General features: G+C 36.2%; 1 protein-coding gene across 1 annotated transcript in view; it reads left to right on the top strand.

Moving 5' to 3' along the window:
• Positions 1 to 20,908, top strand: part of LOC128657846 (pecanex-like protein 2) — a 629,457-nt gene that overhangs the window by 437,744 nt on the left and 170,805 nt on the right. Inside the window, 1 exon segment of the mRNA XM_053712268.1 lies at positions 15,419 to 15,634. Within this exon segment, the coding sequence (XP_053568243.1) occupies positions 15,419 to 15,634 (216 nt within the window).

Here is a 20,908-nt window from a genome sequence, read left to right as displayed (position 1 = left end):
CAGACATGGTTCGCTATAGCGGATCATGTTCGTCCGCACAATGATAAATGGACCCCTAAGCATGCAATTATTTATGTAAGATTATAATAGATACTTCTGGATTAATTGACTAATTCAATATTTTTGAAGATTTTTGTATGTTTAATGTAATTGCTTCTTTCTACTTAATGACAATAACAGTACTCATATTCTGTGATGAAGCTGTTATAAGATTAAATAAGATTAAGTATGCAGAGGTTTTTTAATCTTAAATCTGCTATTTTGTTAAAAACTTTTTTAATGGTCTATAATCCGCATTTCATTGTCTGAATTCAGCTTTACCTATTCCTTTTTTATGGTTTTTCAAGTGTACCTTCTTACTTACATTCCTTAAGGGGTAAATAATGGAGGTGTTTATTCTTTAACCAATAAATGTAAACCAATGTAAATTGGTGTGGTTTTAAAAGTTTGTGGGGGTGTGATTCATGATGATGAAACCAGTCATGTAACACTCCGCCCCATATGTGTGTGTTATCCTTTGTTGATTTTTATGGATTTAACAATAAGATTTGGATTTTATTTTGCTGTCTGACTGTTGTCAGACTTTGGACTTTTGTTTAAATAATGTCTTTGATGGGAAACTTGAGCAGAATGCAATGATTGCATGATTTCAGCAATCCAATTCCTGGGTTGAAGACAACAGGGAAGCAGATTGTCCTCACTCTTCAATACCTTGACCGTGATTGGTCCCTGAATCAGGAGGTATTCCACCACATTGGGGTAGACATTTATCTCATGACATCATGCATGAATCAAATGCTACCCCAGTATTGTGCAAAACCTTGAGATCCACAAGCGATTCTAATAGGTGCTCTAGTGATTCCCTGGTGATTTATATCTTTCCTCTTTTAGTGTTACTAATCAAGTTAATATCCATTATAAAACAGATAACAGCCCCTGTGATTCTGATTGTTCAGGCATGGCCTTGCAAATCTAATGCAAATGTTATTCAGTCAGCCTTGGCATCTTCCACTCAGGAAGAACATTCTCTCTCAAGGTCCCTTCTTTCATCAAGACCTTAATCTCTCAATTTGACGGCATGGCAATTTAACTCTTAGGGGTCAATTTATGAAGCAGTGGATGCTGCTTCCGACCTACTTTGCTTTAGGTCCGCCTTAAGTGGAAGTTAAGAAGCAGCAGTCGTAAGACCGCTGCTCTTTAACTCGTCCTCCACCTCTGGGGTGGAGGACAGCAATCATCCCGATCAGATACGATTGGGATGATTGACACCTCCTGCTAGTAGCCGATTGGCCGCGAATCTTCAGGGGCTGGCATTGCACAAGCATTTCACAAGGAATGCTTATGCAATGATAAATGCTGACAGTGTATGCTGTCAGCATTTATCGATGTCCGCCCGCACAATAGTAAATCAACCCCCAAATCTTGTCTCAGAGAGATTTTTCATATTAAGTCATAGGCAGCTTGATTATTACCAGCTACATTTATCACACGGTCTGGAAAGCCTTCCTTTCCTGGTTTGCGTCTAAGCATCATCATTAGAACTCTTTTAGAATTCTGCCCTAATGTTGTTGTATCACAAAAAGATTTGTAGACTCCCTAACATTCAAGTCTTTGTTTAAGCTTTTTCTCCATGGAACCATTACCTGGTTTTACTAGTTCTTCAGACTCCCATTTTTTACCTATGGATATTCAACTGTTGTCTTGTTATTCGTTTTCTCTTATACCTCTAATCCACCAGGAAAATATTGTATGTATAGTTCTACAAAATATAGCCACTAATTACAGAGAGGTTATAGATATAGTTACATAAAAAAGTTTTTTCACTCACAAATACACAATGTGGCCTATCTATCTGTTCTTGCAGGGTGCATGTGTTTGTGTGTGTGGGCACTTACTAAATCCCTTTCTTCCCATCTAGTGGGGGTATTTATGTATGTTTGTGTGTATATATATATACCTACCAACCTTCCATCCCATCTGACCCCACTCCTTCTCAGTTGTCCTGCTTATATCCTGAGGGCTTAACGTAGAACCATCTGACATCCTTGGGAAGAGTAAATTACTTTGCATATGTACTTTGTTGTGTGTTGATTACTTCCCATGTGTCCTACCATCTGTGACAATAATCACTTCCTACCTTAGAATGTAGACGTTTGTTACACATATTTTTGATAAAATATAGGTCTACATTCTATATGAGTTATATGCATATAAATATATATATATATATACCAACACTCCCCGACTTGAATAAGATTAAATTAGAAACTTGTTCACAATATATGCATATACTGTACCTCCTAAGTCTATATATACTGTATATCTAAATATGAAGTTGGGACACTATGGAAAATGCAAAAAAAATAACAAAAAGAGTAATTTGAAAATTAAATTCACCCTGTACTATATTGAAAACACATTATTTGATGCTTTACTTTGGGAATTTAATGTATTTTTTAATATATATACTCATTTAAAAGTTGGGACAGTCGACTGTGTGCAACATCCCCTTTTCTTTAAATAACACTTATTAAGCGTTTGGGCACTGAAGACACTAGTTAAGTTTAGCAAGCAGAGTTTTCTGCGCAACTGTCCAGGGCTATGGTTGCCTTATTTTGCACTTCATAATGCACCACACATTCTCAATCAGAGACAGGTCAGGACTGCAGGCAGGCCATGCCAGCACCTGCACTCTCTGCTTACGTAAAAGCAAAAAACAAGTGGTGTGGGACAGAAAGCGCTCCAAACAGGGAGCTTACCAGAAAAATAAAAATATAAGATATCTATATAAATTGTGAATAACGTCATTTGTATGTGTAAAGATTTACCTTAGTGAGTTAATAACCCTGGAGTATTAGAGTACAAAATGTGTCAGATATATAGTATGTCAAAAATAGTAAAATATATTCCAAATGTAATAAGATATGACAAAAATGGTATGTGATCAATAAAATTTACAATTTATTTACTAAAAAACAAATTATTTACTAAAAGACAAATTGATCTAAAAACAATCAATATATGATAGATTAGGATGCCGGCATCTACGTGAATCTAAAAACAAATACTAACGAATCTAAAACGTAACAATTAAAAAGGCTAGTAACAATGTTACATCAGTAGATACAATGTATTGAAAAAAAACATACACATGTGAGCAACAATAGGATATATTTACGCTCAATAAAAGATACTGAGAGTACGTTGTTATTTTAAAACTATTTAGAATAGAAGGCCTTAAATTATCTAAATGTTTCTTCGGCTGTGCACAGCTTATAGAGTTCATGCATAGATAACTCAAAGTTCTTGATATTGGAGTTTGTATTTGGAATCCGTGGAAGCCCTGATGAGTAGGATGACGTCAGACCACGTGACCCAATCAGCATGTACTGCATGTCTCTCATCCAATGGTTCACTTTTTCACTAGAGGCAAATTTGATCCGTAATTGCAGATTCAATGCAGCCGTAGAAGGAGTGTGTTTATTCCGTTTCGAACAGCTTGGTATAAACTGTGTTGGCTCAGTAATATCTTGTAAGTCTTTCAGAAGTTAGTTCATATAGGACCCAATAGATATAAAAGTCCCTTCTAAATGGCAAAAAAACACGTCTAGCAGGAATTACACATATAGTTTGCTTTCAGAATAAAAACAAACAATGTACCTTATGGCAAATGGGAATTACAAGTTCTGTACAGGAATTACTCATATGCCCAAAAAACGATAAATCAAGAGTTGGGGATGAACCTGCTGGAACAAGTAATACATCCCTGATGTACAGACAGTAAGCAAAATTCTACGTGTTTCGGTAGACACAGCTACCTTTATCAAGATGCTTACTGATACTAATAGATCACCTTATATAGGGAACAATTGGTGCAATAGCCCATGTGATAGGTTCACCTGTGTTTATCCAATAAAAATAGAGTGGGAGTGTCAGAATTCTTTCCATCATATCAAAAAGGAAACTGACTATCCTGTGCATGTTTAACCTATAAAGTGCTGGGTATTTAATGTGTCTTATTGTTTCTCTACATATAAAGTGTCTTTTGTGTGTTATTATATATTTATTGTGTCGTTATTAACCACTAGTTCATGATATGCTTTAAACGGGTGTACAAACCATATATTTACAGAATATTATAAATATAACAAAGAAGGATAAAAAGATAAATTTGCAAACTCAGCGTAATATTTGTCTTTAATATAAATCTCGCTGATGTTTTCTCCAATGACTCTCTAAGGTATATACAATATATAAATCAAATACAGTTTTGTCATATCCAATACAAATGAAATTATTATTAATTGGAATACTCGAAAAAATATTTATATATATTGGTATCCAGAAAAGGATACAATAGATGTTGATGATAAATTCCAATTTATATATATATAGGTGGTTATTTGTATAAATATTTCAAAAATAATAATAATAATAAAATAATAATAATAAAAAATGTATGTAAATATAATCATATCAGAGTAGTTTACTCATATTAAAGTAAGGTGTTTAGATCAAAGCGCTATTAAGTCCTTGTGGATGTATGGTTCTAAAACGATGAATCAATTCAGCTTCTCTTTTGAGTAATATTTTTTCCATATTTCTACCCCTGATGTTTGGATGAATTTTTAAAATGCCCCAGAATTTGAAACATTTTAAATCCTCTAAATGTATATCTTTAAAGTGTTGATATAATGCAGTTTTATTAGTCTTATGCTCTATATTCCAAATGTGTTCTCTAATCCTATCTCGCAGAGTACGACTCGTTTGTCCTATGTAAAATAAATCACTACACTTAATAATTTCTTTGATTGTGAAAGTATTTTGTTTATCAGTAGAGACTATCTTCTTAATTTTGCTGCTTGATTTACAAGACTTGCAGGTATGACAGGGAAAAAAACCTGTTAGTCTCTCATTATCTAGACCAATGTCAATCAGGCTACTATTTGGATTTTTAAACTCACTAGGGGAAAGATAACTTTTAAGATTTTTTGCTTTTTTAAAAATAAGGTCCGGATGTTTTTTTGACTTTTTTGCCCAAAATTGGATCTTGTTGAATATAATGCCAGTGTTTATTTAAAATGTTCTTTATTTCTCTATGTTGAGAACTGTATTCTGTGATGAATGGAACTGTAATGTCATCTTCAGATACAGACTGAGTATTAAAGGATCTTTTTAAATTAGTTGTTTCATTAGATCTATTTTTGTTTAGTAGACTTTCTCTATCAATAGTTCTTATTGTATCCTTTGCTTCTAGAACTTTTTTTAAATGATAGCCCTTTTCTTTGAATTGGTCGACTAGTATATCCGATTGAATATCATAGGATTCAATATCAGTACAATTTTTCCTCACTCTCAAAAATTGACTTTTGGGGATATTGGATTTCCATCTATTAGATGACAACTTTTTATAATGGATATAGTTATTTTGAGTCAATCGGCTTAAAGTAAGTTCTAGTTTTTAATTGTTTATTCATAATTTCTATTTCAATATCTAGAAAGTGTATTAGTTTACTACTCGTTTCATGTGTGAAGGTTATTCCTAGATTATTCATATTAAGATCCTCCAGAAAAAAAAGAGAGAATTGCTGGGTCTCCCTTCCAGATCAGGAAGACATCATCTATGAAACGCTTATAGAGAACAAGGTTCGCTCCCCATTGTCCAACCATGGAAAAAAATATTTTCAAAAAAACCCATAAAAAGATTAGCATAGCTGGGAGCGTTATATTGGAAGCTATTGTTTTTTAAAATAAATTCAATACTTTCTAGTAAGAACTTTTTTTTTGTGTATCCATTAAAGGGACACTCAAGTCAAAATTAAACTTCATGATTCAGATAGAGCAGCAATTTTAAACAACTTTCCAATTTACTTCCATTAACAAAATGTGCACATTCTTTTTATATTTACACTTTTTGAGTCACCAACTCCTACTGAGCATGTGCAAGAATTAACAGCATATACGTATATGCATTTGTGATTGGCTAATGGCTGTCACATGATACAGGGGGAGTGGAAATAGACATAACTTTGCAATTTGTTTTAACAAAAAATCCACTACTCATTTGAAGTTCAGACTAAGTGCTATTGCATTGTCTTCTTATCATGCATTTGTTGATTATGCAAATCTACAGTGTTGACTGGTCCTTTAATGATTTGTCTTTATTCAGAAAATGTGTAATAGCTTGGAGGCCTAATGCGTGATATATGTTTGTGTATAAGGCATTTACATCACACGTGGCCATGATATAGTTATCTTTCCATTCAATTTGATTAATGAGATTGAGAAAGTGTGTTGAATCCTTCAAAAAATGCTGTTAACTCACTAACATAAATTTGTAAATAATAATCCACATATTGAAATAAATTTGACGTGAGTGATTCAATCCCTGATGTTATGGGGCGGCCTGGGGGACAACTAAGATGTTTATGGATTTTGGGCAAGAAATAAAAAGTGGGGATACGTGAATATTTTGTTTGGAGAAAATTAAATTCTGATTCTGTGAGTATGCCTATTGTTTTTGCATCATCTAGTATTTTATCAGATTTCTTCATTTGATTTTTTATTGGGTTATTTTTAAGTTTGGTGTATGTAGTTTTATCATTCAATAATCTATATAATATTGGGTGTCCATGATAATGATCCCCCCACCTTTATCCACTGGTTTTATCATAATCTCTTTATTGTCCTGTAAGGATTTTAATACTTTGTGTTCTTTTGATTTAAGATTGTCATTTCCTTTTTGAGGATTTTCTAATTTTTCTAAATCCTCCTTAATTTTTTATCTCAAAGGTCTTAATAAAATCTCCTTTTTCATTAATTGGATAAAATGAGGATTTTGTTTTAAAATTGGAATGAGTATAATTACTTGGTTTTGGTTCTGATCTTGTGAGAAGAGTCTTTAGAAAATAGTGTTTTAGTGTGAATTTCCGTACATATTGATTAATATTAATTAATGTTTCGAATTTATTAAGTTTCCAAGTAGGTGCAAAAGTTAGACCCTTTTTTAGGACATTCTTTTCTTCATCCTTTAGTTTATAGTTGATAATATTAAATATTCCTGAATGTTCATCTATTTTGTCATTGGTATCTAAATTTACTTCTGGTTGTTCTCTTATCTTAATCTTGTTTGTGTTTTTTCTCCCTCTTCAACCTCTCTTTCTCTTTTGCCTCTTGGCGTGCCCCATATTGTACTTTGGGGTCTTATTCGGTTTTTTGATTGTTCTAAAAAATGAGAGGATGTATTTTGAGGTTGATTTTCCTGATATGTGTCATCAGTGAGTGTATCAAATCTATTTGAGAGGGGTATCCTCCAATTTTTGTTATTAGATCTCTCTCTGTAATTATATCCATTAGGATATGGTTTATCATATTTGTTTTAATTTTGGTCTCTATTTTTCTTTATAGTTATTCCTATAAGTATATTGATTAGTCTTATTGTTCCAGCAGGTTCATCCCCAACTCTTGATTTATCGTTTTTTGGGCATATGAGTAATTCCTGTACAGAACTTGTAATTCCCATTTGCCATAACACGTGTCAGGTACATTGTTTGTTTTTATTCCGAAAGCAAACTATATGTGTAATTCCTGCTAGACGTGTTTTTTTGCCATTTAGAAAGGACTTTTATATCTATTGGGTCCTATATGAACTAACTTCTGAAAGACTTACAAGATATTACTGAGCCAACACAGTTTATACCAAGCTGTTCGAAATGGAATAAACACACTCCTTCTATGGCTGCATTGAATCTGCAATTATGGATCAAATTTGCCTCTAGTGAAAAAGTGAACCATTGGATGAGAGACCTGCAGTACGTGCTGATTGGGTCATGTGGTCTGACATCATCCTACTCATCGGGGCTTCCATGGATTCCAAATACAAACTCCAATATCTATAACTGTGAGTTATCTATGCCTGAACTCTATAAGCTGTGCACAGCCGAAGAAAGATTTAGATCATTTAAGGCCTTCTAGTCTAAATAGTTTTAAAATAACAATGGAGTCTCAGTTTCTTTTATTGAGCGTAAATATATCCTATTGCTGCTCACATGTGTATGTTTTTTTTCAATACATTGTATCTACTGATGTAACATTGTTACTAGCCTTTTTAATTGTTACGTTTTAGATTCGTTAGGATTTGTTTTTAGATTCACGTAGATGCCGGCATCCTAATCTATCATATATTGATTGTTTTTAGATCAATTTGTCTTTTAGTAAATAATTAGTTTTTTAGTAAATAAATTGTAAATTTTATTGATCATATACCATTTTTTTGTCATATCTTATTACATTTGGAATATATTTTACTATTTTTGACATAATATATCTAACACATTTTGTACTCTAATATTCCAGGGTTATTAACTCACTAAGGTAAATCTTTACACATACAAATTACGTTATTCACAATTTATACAGATATCTTTTATATTTTTATTTTTTCTGGTAAACTCCCTGTTTGGAGCGCTTTCTGTCCCACACCACTTGTATTTGCTTTTACCCTAGGATCATTCTTTGAGGAATCGATGATCCCATTAGGGACTGTCAGCCTCTCTACCAATTTCTGATAGCACTCACACCATCCCTCTTTTTTGCACTCTCTGCTTACGTAACCATGTACTTGTAATCTGGGCAGAATGGGATTTGGCTTTGTCCTGTTGGAAAATGCGGAGACGTCCATGGAAAAGATGACGTCTGGATGGCAGCATATGTTGCTCCAAAATGTATACATATCTTTCTGCATTCACAGTGCCCTCACAGATGTGCAAGTTACCCATGTCATGGGAACTGACACACCTCCATACCATGACAGTTTGCTGGCTTTTGGACCCGACGCTGATAACAGCTTGGATGGTCCTTTTTCTCTTTGGCCCGGAGAACACAACGGCTGTTTTTCCCAAAAACTATTTCAAATGTTGACTCGTCGGACCACAAAACACAATTCCACTGTGCTACAGTCTATCTCAGATGAGACCGAGCCCAGAGAAGTTGGCAGCGCTTCTGGACAGTGTTGATGTATGGCTTCTGCTTGCATAGTAAAGCCTTAACTTGCATCTGTTGATGCAGCGGCGAATGGTGTTGACTGGCAAAAGTTTACCAAAGTATTCCTGAGCCCATGTGTAAGGTAGCTGGTGAATTTTAGTTAAGTAAACAAAACTGTAAGAGGAATGTATGGATCTCAACTGCATGATGGGAATTTATAGACTTCCCTTAAAGAGACAATGTCCCAAAGTAAATCACATGACATGTCCTCCCGTCAAAGGGGCTGCACCGCAGCCAAAGGAGCAGGCTTGTCAGGGTGAGAATGGTGAAAAACGTGAAACCAAGCGTGAAGCGTCAAGAATGCGAGGAAGGTTCCCAAGAATCATCCTCAGGGGGAGAACCCTTTCCAGCGGACCAAATACTGTAAGGTACCCTTGTTCCAAAGAGAATCCAGGACGGCCTTGATTTAATAAATCTCCTCATTGTTGATGACCTGAGGTAGATCTTCATCGGAGGACTGTCGTCTAGTAGGATAGTATGGTTTGAGGAGAGACACATGAAATGTCGGATGTATTCGATAAGTAGGTGGGTAAGTCCAGGATGACAGCGTTTTCGTTAACAATACCTTTAATGATGAATGGTTCAATGAAAAGTTGGGAGAACTTTTTGCAGGGTGTCTTCAGTTTTTAGGTGTTTGGTTGACAACCAAACCTTGTCCCCTATAACGTATTTAGGAGGTCTTCTTCTTTTGCTAATCGTAAAATATTTTGAGCTCTATCAAGGCTTGTAGTGATCTAGGAGTGTTGGCACAAGCTAGCTCATCCTTGAGTGCATCACTGAGACCTAGTCTGTATTGATTGCGGAGTGTCACATCACTCCATTCGGAATCCTTTGAATACAATTTAAATTCAGTGAGGTATTCTTCTACTGGCCTATGACCCTGCTTCAGAGAGCGCATCAAATTCTCTGCAGTTAATTGTTTTTGTGTGTCTTCATACAGAATACTCATTTGAGCGAAGAAATCAGTCAAGGAACCAAGGACTGGGTCGTCGTTTTCGAAAAACATATCCGCCCAACTCCTGGGTTCACCTCTCAAGAAAGAGATGACAGTTATGACTTTAATTCTTTCATTATGATATGTTTTTGGCCTCATTTGAAATAGAAGATAACAGGAATTCTTAAATTGTCTGAACATGGAACGTTCTCCCGAGAACTTCTCTGGCAAAGAAACCTAAGGCTCAGGGGTATTATCCTTGATAATGGCACATAATGTCTCATTTTGCAACTGTAATTTCCTTAGGCCCTGTGGCAGTTGGTCTACACATTTGGATAAATTGTAGACTACTGTCGGAATATCTGCTGGATCCATTATAGGCCAATAGTTATGTAAGGTAGCTGGTGAGTTTTAGTTAAGTAAACAAAACTGTAAGAGGAATGTATGGATCTCAACTGCAGAGCTTATAGGAGAGTTGCAGATATCAGCGAAACTGATTATTGTACGGATTAATTGGTTACAGGAGGTTAAGTGAACACACCTGTCTTTTCCCAGAATGGTTTGGGACTTGTTTGTAGATGTACAGAGAAGGTTGAATACTTGTAAGAACCTTGTTCCCATAAAGGTGCAACTTGTATATCCTTTGTTTAGGAGTGACTATCAAAGTTCATCAACTACTAACCTTTGAGAGCAGCGAGAAACAGGGACCGAAGCTACAGTGGTAGTGCATCTGTGAGAGAGCTCAGCGGAGCGGTTGTGACATCACACGGAGGTGTGTGAGAGCCGACCAATGAGGAGTGTCAGATTGCTGACAGGCTGGAGAGGGGAGAGCGGTCGATGATTTTTAGTTGAAATCCTCTCAAACTCGGGGTAAGTATAATGTCGTAGTTGGAACAGTCGTAGACAGGTTAGAATCAGAGTGTACTCAATTTATATACATCCAAGGAGGGTTACAAATAAGTTGCTCAGCCTGAACCAAGAGATAGATAGGAGCATCTGCAAACGGTAGTCCAAGATATGGCTGCGTCTCTCTGTGAGTGTTAAATGCAACCTGATAAACTACGGAGTTCTTTTGGAATAAGAAGCAGCAGCTTGGAGTCCAGTGTGGTGCACAGTATGCAAACTGTGAGAGCCAAGGATTTAGGTGAAGAGCTTAATTCTATGCGAACAGAAGCTACACAAACTCAGAACTATTGGCAAGTTGCCAAGGGCATGATGGGAATTTATAGACTTCCCTTAAAGAGACAATGTCCCAAAGTAAATCACATGACACCATGTCAGGATATCCATTACAGACATTTTTTGAGACATTGACGTCTGAGGGATCAGAGATCACGCACATTCAGAAGTGTTTTTTGGCCTTGCCCATTATGTACTGAGATTTGACCGGATTTCTTGAATCTTTTAATTATATTGTGCACTGTAGAAGGCGAAATACCCAAAATCCTTCCTATTTTGTCTTTTGGGAATGTTGTTCTCAAAGTGTTGAATTATTTGCTGACGCATCTGTTGGCAGATTAGTGAGCCTCGACCCAACCTTGATCTTGAAGGACTAGGCCTTTTTTGGAGGCTCCTTATATACTATGATTACATGATTACCTGTTTCACATCACCTTCTTATTTTAACTTGTCAAATCGCTATTAGTCCTAAATTACCCCTGTCCTGACTTTTTTGGAGTGTCTTGCAGTCATCAGATTTGAAATGAGTGTATATTTTCAAAAATACATTAAATAGTGTGTTAATAATGTGTTTTTTTAATATAGTACAGGGTGAATTTAATTTTCAAATGACTCTTTTTGTTTGTTTTTTTTTGCATTTTGCATACTGTCCCAACTTTTTCAGAAATTGGGGTTGTACAATGCATTGAATGTCATTAAATGATACTGCAAGATTATTATTTTTTTACTTTTTTTTTTTTTTAAATGAGTGTAGGAATATATTGTAGAATATACTACATGAAGGCCACTGAAAGCTATCTTTAGTTTGTATTAATTACTCAATTTATCTATTAAAAGTAATGCATCACAACTACATGAAGTGGCAGGATTTACTTACACAGCAAAGGGGGGCACCTCTCACCAATCATCCAGATCATCCTGCACCACATTTTTAAATGCATCTTACTAAACTAATAGCGCCATATGTTTGACTCAGGTACCACCCATCTGATGCACACTGCACTGTACTGTTCCCACAGACACCCCGTGGTCCAGACTGTAGGGCCCCATCCCTTGCTCTTCCAACCATAACTGGGTTTCTGAAGGTGAACATCATTTTTCACCATACACCCATTTGCCTTAGCTAATGGTTTCTAGCACACAAGAACAGAGCCCATACTATTACACCAGTCAGAAAAACCTGGGGTTCACTTCATACACAATGCTGGTTGGTGGCAGTAATTATTTAAGTACAATAGTGCTATCCATTTCTCATAATAACCTTATGAGTAGGTACAGGACCTTCCATCTTGAATTGTATATATACTTTATACTAACACACTCCCCTACCAGATTAATCACTAGTGTATAGTTAGTAATTACTGCCCATTCCCTTCATTCAATTATTTTTATTTTGGAGGCCTAAATGTAAATACTCTTCTAATAAATGTTTACTATGCCACCTCACATAGCATAAGACACATTATTATTATTATTATTATTATTATTATTATTATTATTTACTGATCCCCTCAGAACATTCACAGACATGTTAGTTAATGCACTGCAAATCAGCAGTTAGCATTTGAATTCTCTATACAAATAGATCAGTTTGACTAGAGTGGTAAATTCCACTCATCCCTCGTTAAAAAAAATTTGTTACAACCCATCTATATCAATTTGGAGTATTTTATATAATCTCAATTTCACATTCATTAATCCAAATTGGATCATGATAATTGTATCAGTAACCAGTTCCAATTTTACATTTAGCCCTAAACTGAGCCCTTGTGTTGTATCCTAAAATAAGTACTAAATATGTTGTATTTATAATGGAAGCTATGCCTAATTCCTAATATAACATTAACAATGGTCATTTATCATGCATACAAAGAGTCAACATTTCAGTAATTATCTGTAGGCAGCTCTCTGGAATTATTATAAAAAAGTAACAAAAAATATTTACTTATAATACAATAAATAGCAGTAATAATAATAAAAAATGTTGGAAGTGGAGAGAAAAAGAGAGAAAAAAAGAATCAGTCCATTTTTAAATTCAAATAAAACAATGCAATAAAAAACTAATAATCAGTTTGTTTTTATTTGTAGTTTTCACAATCTAACTTCACTGAGAGAAAAAAAAACTTTATTTGCGTTTCTGAAGAAGATAGAAAAATGTTAAATAATCTTCAATTAACATTCAGTCCATTTTGTGTATTAGTTTTCTCATGATACATTGGTACATTCCTGTTCTTAAGTGGAAAAGGCAACCTATGGAATTTAGGCTTCTGTACTGTTTATTCGGTCCTAAGAAAAGACCTCAGGATATAAGCAGGACAGCTGAGAGGGAGTAGGGTCAGTTGGGATGGAAGGCTGGTAGGTATATATATACACACACACATACACTGACACTCTGCACAACACACATGCACAAACACAACACACAGTCATACTAGATGGGAAAAAGGGATTTGGTAAGTGCACACACACAAACACCCTGCAAGAACAGATAATAGGACACATTGGGCTCCATTTACTTAGCATCGGATGCTGCTTCGGATGCCGGACGTTAAGAAGCAGCGGTCATAAGACTGCTGCTCCTTTACGTGTTCGCCACCTTTCAGATGGCAGATTGAAATCATCCCAATCCGATCAGGATGATTAGCAGCCCCTGCTAGCTGCAATTGGCCACCAGTGAGTAGGGGGCGGCGTATGCTGTCGGCATTTAGTGATGTCGAGCAGACATGATTCGATACAGCGAATCATGTCCGCTCGCCATTTAATAAATTTACCCCATTGAGTGAGTGAAAATCCTTTCACAGTATAACTGTCTCTGTAACTTCTCTGTAATCTGGGCACATTCTAATTAAAGTTCTCTCTCTGGTAAAGAACTGAGTGTCTGGTAGATCATTTAGCCTGGGATTACTATTATTAGTGTAATGGCTATATTTTGTAGTACTATACATATAATCTATACCTGGAACTGTTGGTAAAGGGGGAATTGTGCAAGTATGTGGTGAGGTGACACTAGGGGTCATTACATTTATTACACAACATAGAGGTAATTATCCAGAGCATATCCAAAGTGGATTTATTGAATGGGATCCTGGTGGATTAGAGAGATAATTGTGCAACACAATCTAGCACTAACTACCATTCTCACAAATACAACAGATTTTATTAGGGTAATAACTAGTCTGTATTTTTTATTTTATAAATTAAACAAAAATGGATAAATAATAGATTGAAGATTGGATGATCTATTGCTAAATTAATTATAATGTGTGGCTACTAAATATGTGTTTATTATGGCAAGTTACCTTTTGGTCTTAGTCTATGCATAAAACATTACAATTGAATATGCATGTTAGATACATTTCAAACCAAATCCAATCTCTTATAGATCATCAATATGAGATCATGTTGAATGGAGTAAAAGAAATACAGCAGTATAACAAAGATTTTCATCAAAACCAACAGAGATCAGCAGGCAGAGAGGTTTAGAGTAGCAGTTGTTACTAAGGGCTCAATTTATCAAGCGAGGGTGGACAGGGGTGTACAATCCGCTACCAGAATTTACTATTGCACATGTGCACAATTTTGAGCTTGCATGCAATAGCGCCCCCTGCCCACGCACAGCCAATTACGCACAGGCAGGAGCTTTCAATCTCCTTGGTCGGGTGAAATTCTCTAACACATATGTAGAGCACAGGGTAGGAAGCAGCAGTCTGATGACCGCTGCTTGATAAATACTGACTGCAGGTTCTTTTGTGAGACAGTTTGACAAATCGCCTAAGTAGTAGCTCTGACAGGTGAAATGCATAGTTAAACAAGTCAAGGTAATGGGGCTCAATAAAGTAGAAAGGTCAAGTAAACAGCATATGTTGGAACACAGTAGTTGGGAGGTCAGGAGAGAGTAATGTCATATTATGTTTAAGAGCTGCAGTAAGTAGCTGAAGGAAGTGGGTTTGCATTGGCTCAATGTCTTGACCAGTTTCAGACAAGAATTATTACAGATCATTAGATTTCAAGTAGAAATAGGGGACAATTTGAAAGCAAGGCTGTTTCAAGAGTAGCAAGTTGGGTATTGCTAGTACAGTTTTATAAAATGTTAATGACTTTGCTTTTACATTTTTAATGCATTCAAACCACTGTCTTCAAAATTATGTGATTAAAACATGCATCACATATTTATAGGAAAGTATTATTAATTGTCAGAGATTAAACCAAGCAAACATTGATGCAAATAAGTAGTCTATGTCTAATCAACTTTTACTTCAATAGGAAATGATGACAATAATCTGAACTCAATATTCTATGAACACCTCACAAGATCACTTCAGAAGTCTTTATGTGGTGACTTAGTTCTAGGACGATGGGGAAACTACAGTGCTGGAGACTGTTTTATCTTAGCATCAGATTATTTAAATGCATTTGTGCATTTGATTGAGATTGGAAATGGCCTTGTTACATTTCAGCTTCGGGGGCTTGAATTCAGAGGTAAGAAACATAAATAAAAAAAATGTTAGTGAACACATTTACCATACTTTTTCTTACATATATATGTTGGTGTGTTGTAATCTAGCAACAAATATGTATGAGGATTTCCCCAGGAGTTTCTGGAAGATCATGTGACTGGATAACTTCAGGTAGACTCAGAAGAAGAGACTTTGAAGTCCATTATTAAAGGGACACTGAACCCAAATTTTTTCTTTCGGGATTCGGATAGAGCATGCAATTTTTTTTTTTTATTATTATGGATGATTTTATTAAATATGTTCGTTTCTAAATTATCCTTTTTGTGTTTTATCTGTCTGCTCTCATATCTTAGCCTATCCAATGGAGATTGGGGGGCCATATTGAAATTGCCTCCTATAATCAGGTGACCTTCTGAGTATGATATTAATTTAGATTGTATTGAGTTCCAGAAATCATAATCTAGTTCGTTAGGTGCGTAAATATTACACAAAGTATATGTTTTTTTAGCAATTTTAATCTTTAGCATTATGAATCTCCCCTCTGGATCACTCTTGAATTGTAGTAACTCTGGTTCTAATCTTTTACCTATTAATATGGCTACTCCTCTTTTCCTCCTGTAACTAGGTGAAGCGAATACTTGTTTGATCCAAGAACCCTTCAGTTTCATTACCTCCTCTGTATTTAAGTGCGTTTCTTGCAGAAAGATGATATCTGCTTGTATCTTTCGCATATGTGAAATGATGGCTTTCCTTTTTATAGGGGTTGAAATTCCCCCTACATTCCAAGAGATGACTTTAATTTTCTCTGTGAGCTTTGTCATTTCTTTTCAGAGATATAAAGAAAGAGGGGATCTGAGGATCTGAGGGACATCAGAGGAGAGGGGAGATGGACGGCGAGAGAAAGGCGAAGGGGAAGGAGGGAAAGAAAAAAAAAAAAAAAAAAAGAAGGAAAAAGGGAACCCCGGGTAGGGGTTTTGAAAAGTGAGTGAAGGGAGGGAGGGGAAAAAGGGGAATGGGATGGGGTCAGGAAACTCAATCTAATATGAAGAGGGGATAGATACCCCCTCTTTTTTCTCCCTATCCTGGAATATTTTTTCTCCAGGTTTTGCATATTTTCCTTACAAATCATAATGAGCCTAACAAAGGTTAATCTGTGCTTAATTTGAATCTCTTTGCTTACTGTGTTTACTTTCCTACTCCACTCCCCCTTCATCCTATGGATTCTAACTCTGAGATAAATCTTTCAGCCTCACCTACTTTTTCGAAGAAGTGTGTTTCATTTTTGATAACTACTTTTAATTTCGCTGGATAAATTAGGGTTGCACGTATCCCTCTCTGGATTAACTTTGTGCAGAGTGGTGCCAATTCTCGTCTCTTTGAGGAAGTTTCGACTTAGAAGTCCTGAAATAAAAGGATATTGGCACCATCTATACTAATGGGTTGTTTCTTCCTGTATTGGTGAAGGATATTGACTTTGTCTAAGTAGTTTAAAAAGCGTACTATTACTGGTCTTGGTTTATTCTTAGAACTGTTTTCGGATGGGGGTGGGCCTAACCTGTGTACTCTTTCCACTATTATTTGTGTATTGGGTAGTTCAAGTAATTGGGCAAGATTTTTTGTTATAAACAAAGTTAAATTTTCGTATTTCTTTTCTTCTGGTATACCAATGATCCTGACATTATTTCTACGTGATCTGTTTTCTAAGTCTTCAAGTCTTAGTTTCATTTTCTGCATCTTTATCCTTGTGTCCTCTAGGGAGGAGGTTTGAGTGTTAGTAAGGTCCTTGAGGTCTGAAACCCTTTGTTCTACCTCCTGCAATCTATTTGAGAATTGTCTGACTTCTAGTTTGAGCAAAGTTATATCTTGTTTTAGTTCAGATTTCAAAAAGTCAAATTTTGGGGTTAGGGCTTCAGAGATATTTGCAACTAAATTTTCAATGTTAGTTACCTCGTTTACTGGGGTTACATTGGATGTTAAAGGTTGCGTATCAGTTGTTATATCTGGGGTTCCCTTAGATTTCTTATCCCTATATCTACCTGCCATGCTTGAGGGGGGTGTCTTGTGAGAGGTATTAAGAAATTTATCCATGTGCCAGTTACGTGCCTAAGGGGGTCTTACCCCCAGTGAGATTTAAAGTGTATTAAAGATTAAAAATTATGGTGATTGTGTGAGTTTATAGTGGATTAAGAGGCAAACAAAAAAAAAAGGGTGGGGAGAGAGGGTGTGATTTAGGTGTGTATGTGTCTTGTGAGGATCTTGTGAGGGTTGTGAGAATAAAGAAAAGAATAAGGAAAAATGTAACCTAGAAAAAAAAGAGGATTTGAGTGGTTCTTATTCGCAAAACTGTTAAGTCAAGCAATGGCGGTAGTTACCTTATTCCAAAGGAAAATAAGAACATTTTGATCCTCTGATCTGGAGCTTTTTATTCTCCCTTTCTGAGCCTTAGCTCCAAGGTTCGGTTTTGTTAAAGTCAAAGGGCAAAACAATTCTCTCCTAGATTCCCTCACTTCTTTTTTCAGCTTTTCTTTTAGGCAAAGAGATTTATATTTCAGTGAGTATGATATACCTGTGGAGGATGGAGGCTATAATACTTTCTGATTAATAATAGATCTAGGACAGTTATTAATCTTCCTCTACACCTATATTAAGAATTGTAAATGCAGTTCACTTTTATGCATAGAGAATGAAAACAATTGCCTAGACGAGTTGAATAATATCATAGCTATGCCACCCCAGGCGCTTAATAACAACTATACATTGCGGATCCTTGTTACTAAGGTTTCTATAGAGAAAACAATAAGGACAAAATAAAAAAAAAATAGAACAAAAGAGGACAAATTAAGATACAATCTCAGTACCAGATATCTGTGAATACACTTTTGAACACTTACGGCTAGATTTAGAGTTTTGTCGGTAAAGACCCGCGTAGCTAACGCTGGCTTTTTTCTGGCCGCACCTTTAAAATAACTCTGGTATTGAGAGTCCACAGAATGGCTGCGTTAGGCTCCAAAAAAGGAGCGTAGAGCATATTTAACGCAACTTCAACTCTCGATACCAGAGTTGCTTACGGACGCGGCCACCCTCAAAAACGTGCTCGTGCACGATTCCCCCATAGGAAACAATGGGGCTGTTTGAGCTGAAAAAAAAACTAACACCTGCAAAAAAGCCGCGTTCAGCTCCTAACGCAGCCCCATTGTTGTCTATGGGGAAACACTTCCTACGTCTGCACCTAACACTCTAACATGTACCCTGAGTCTAAATACCCCTAACCTTACACTTGATAACCCCTAATCTGCCGCCCCCGCTATCGCTGACACCTGCATATTATTATTAACCCCTAATCTGCCACTCTGTAAACCGCCGATACTTACATTATCGATATGTACCCCTAATCTGCTGCCCCTAACACCGCCGACCCCTATATTATATTTATTAACCCCTAATCTGCCCCCCCACAATGTCGCCTCCACCTGCCTACACTTATTAACCCCTAATCTGCCGACCGGACCGCACCGCTATTATAATAAAGTTATTAACCCCTAATCCGCCTCACTAACCCTATAATAAATAGTATTAACCCCTAATCTGCCCTCCCTAACATCGCCGACACCTAACTTCAAACATTAACCCCTAATCTGCTGACTGGAGCTCACCGCTATTCTAATAAATGTATTAACCCCTAAAGCTAAGTCTAACCCTAACACTAACACCCCCCTAAATTAAATATAATTTTAATCTAACGAAATTAATTAACTCTTATTAAATAAATTATTCCTATTTAAAGCTAAATACCTACCTGTAAAATAAATCCTAATATAGCTACAATATAAATTATAATTATATTATAGCTATTTTAGGATTTATATTTATTTTACAGGTAACTTTGTATTTATTTTAACCAGGTACAATAGCTATTAAATAGTTAAGAACTATTTAATAGCTAAAATAGTTAAAATAATTACAAATTTACCTGTAAAATAAATCCTAACCTAAGTTACAATTAAACCTAACACTACACTATCAATAAATAAATTAAATAAAATACCTACAATTACCTACAATTAAACCTAACACTACACTATCAATAAATGAATTAAATACAATATCTACAAATAAATACAATTAAATAAACTAACTAAAGTACAAAAAATAAAAAAGAACTAAGTTACAAAAAATAAAAAAATATCTACAAACATTAGAAAAATATTACAACAATTTTAAACTAATTACACCTACTCTAAGCCCCCTAATAAAATAACAAAGCCCCCCAAAATAAAAAAATGCCCTACCCTATTCTAAATTACAAAAGTTCAAAGCTCTTTTACCTTACCAGCCCTGAACAGGGCCCTTTGCGGGGCATGCCCCAAGAAATTCAGCTCTTTTTCCTGTAAAAAAACACATACAATACCCCCCCCCCCCAACATTACAACCCACCACCCACATACCCCTAATCTAACCCAAACCCCCCTTAAATAAACCTAACACTAAGCCCCTGAAGATCTTCCTACCTTATCTTCACCTCACCAGGTATCACCGATCCGTCCTGGCTCCAAAATCTTCATCCAAGCCCAAGCGGGGGCTAGACATCCATCATCTGACGGCTGAAGAAGTCCAGAAGAGGGTCCAAAGTCTTCATCCTATCCGGGAAGAAGAGTAGATCCGGACCGGCAACCATCTTCTTCCAAGCGGCATCTTCTATCTTCACGATGGAGCCGGTCCTCATCGGATGAAGATAGAAGATGCCGCTTGGAAGATGATGGTTGCCGGTCCGGATCTACTCTTCTTCGCGGATAGGATGAAGACTCCATCGCGGATCCATCCTTCTTCTCCGACGACTAGACGACGAATGACGGTTCCTTTAAATGACGTCATCCAAGATGGCGTCCCTCGAATTCCGATTGGCTGATAGGATTCTATCAGCCAATCGGAATTAAGGTAGGAATATTCTGATTGGCTGATGGAATCAGCCAATCAGAATCAAGTTCAATCCGATTGGCTGATCCGATCAGCCAATCAGATTGAGCTCGCATTCTATTGGCTGATCGGAACAGCCAATAGAATGCGAGCTCAATCTGATTGGCTGATTGAATCAGCCAATCGGATTGAACTTGATTCTGATTGGCTGATTCCATCAGCCAATCAGAATATTCCTACCTTAATTCCGATTGGCTGATAGAATCCTATCAGCCAATCGGAATTCGAGGGACGCCATCTTGGATGACGTCATTTAAAGGAACCATCACTCGTCGTCTAGTCGTCGGAGAAGAAGGATGGATCTGCGATGGAGGTCTTCAAG

Source organism: Bombina bombina, chromosome 4, assembly GCF_027579735.1.
Source record: "Bombina bombina isolate aBomBom1 chromosome 4, aBomBom1.pri, whole genome shotgun sequence".
Lineage (NCBI taxonomy): Eukaryota > Metazoa > Chordata > Amphibia > Anura > Bombinatoridae > Bombina > Bombina bombina.
This window is presented reverse-complemented; position numbering and strand designations above follow the sequence as displayed.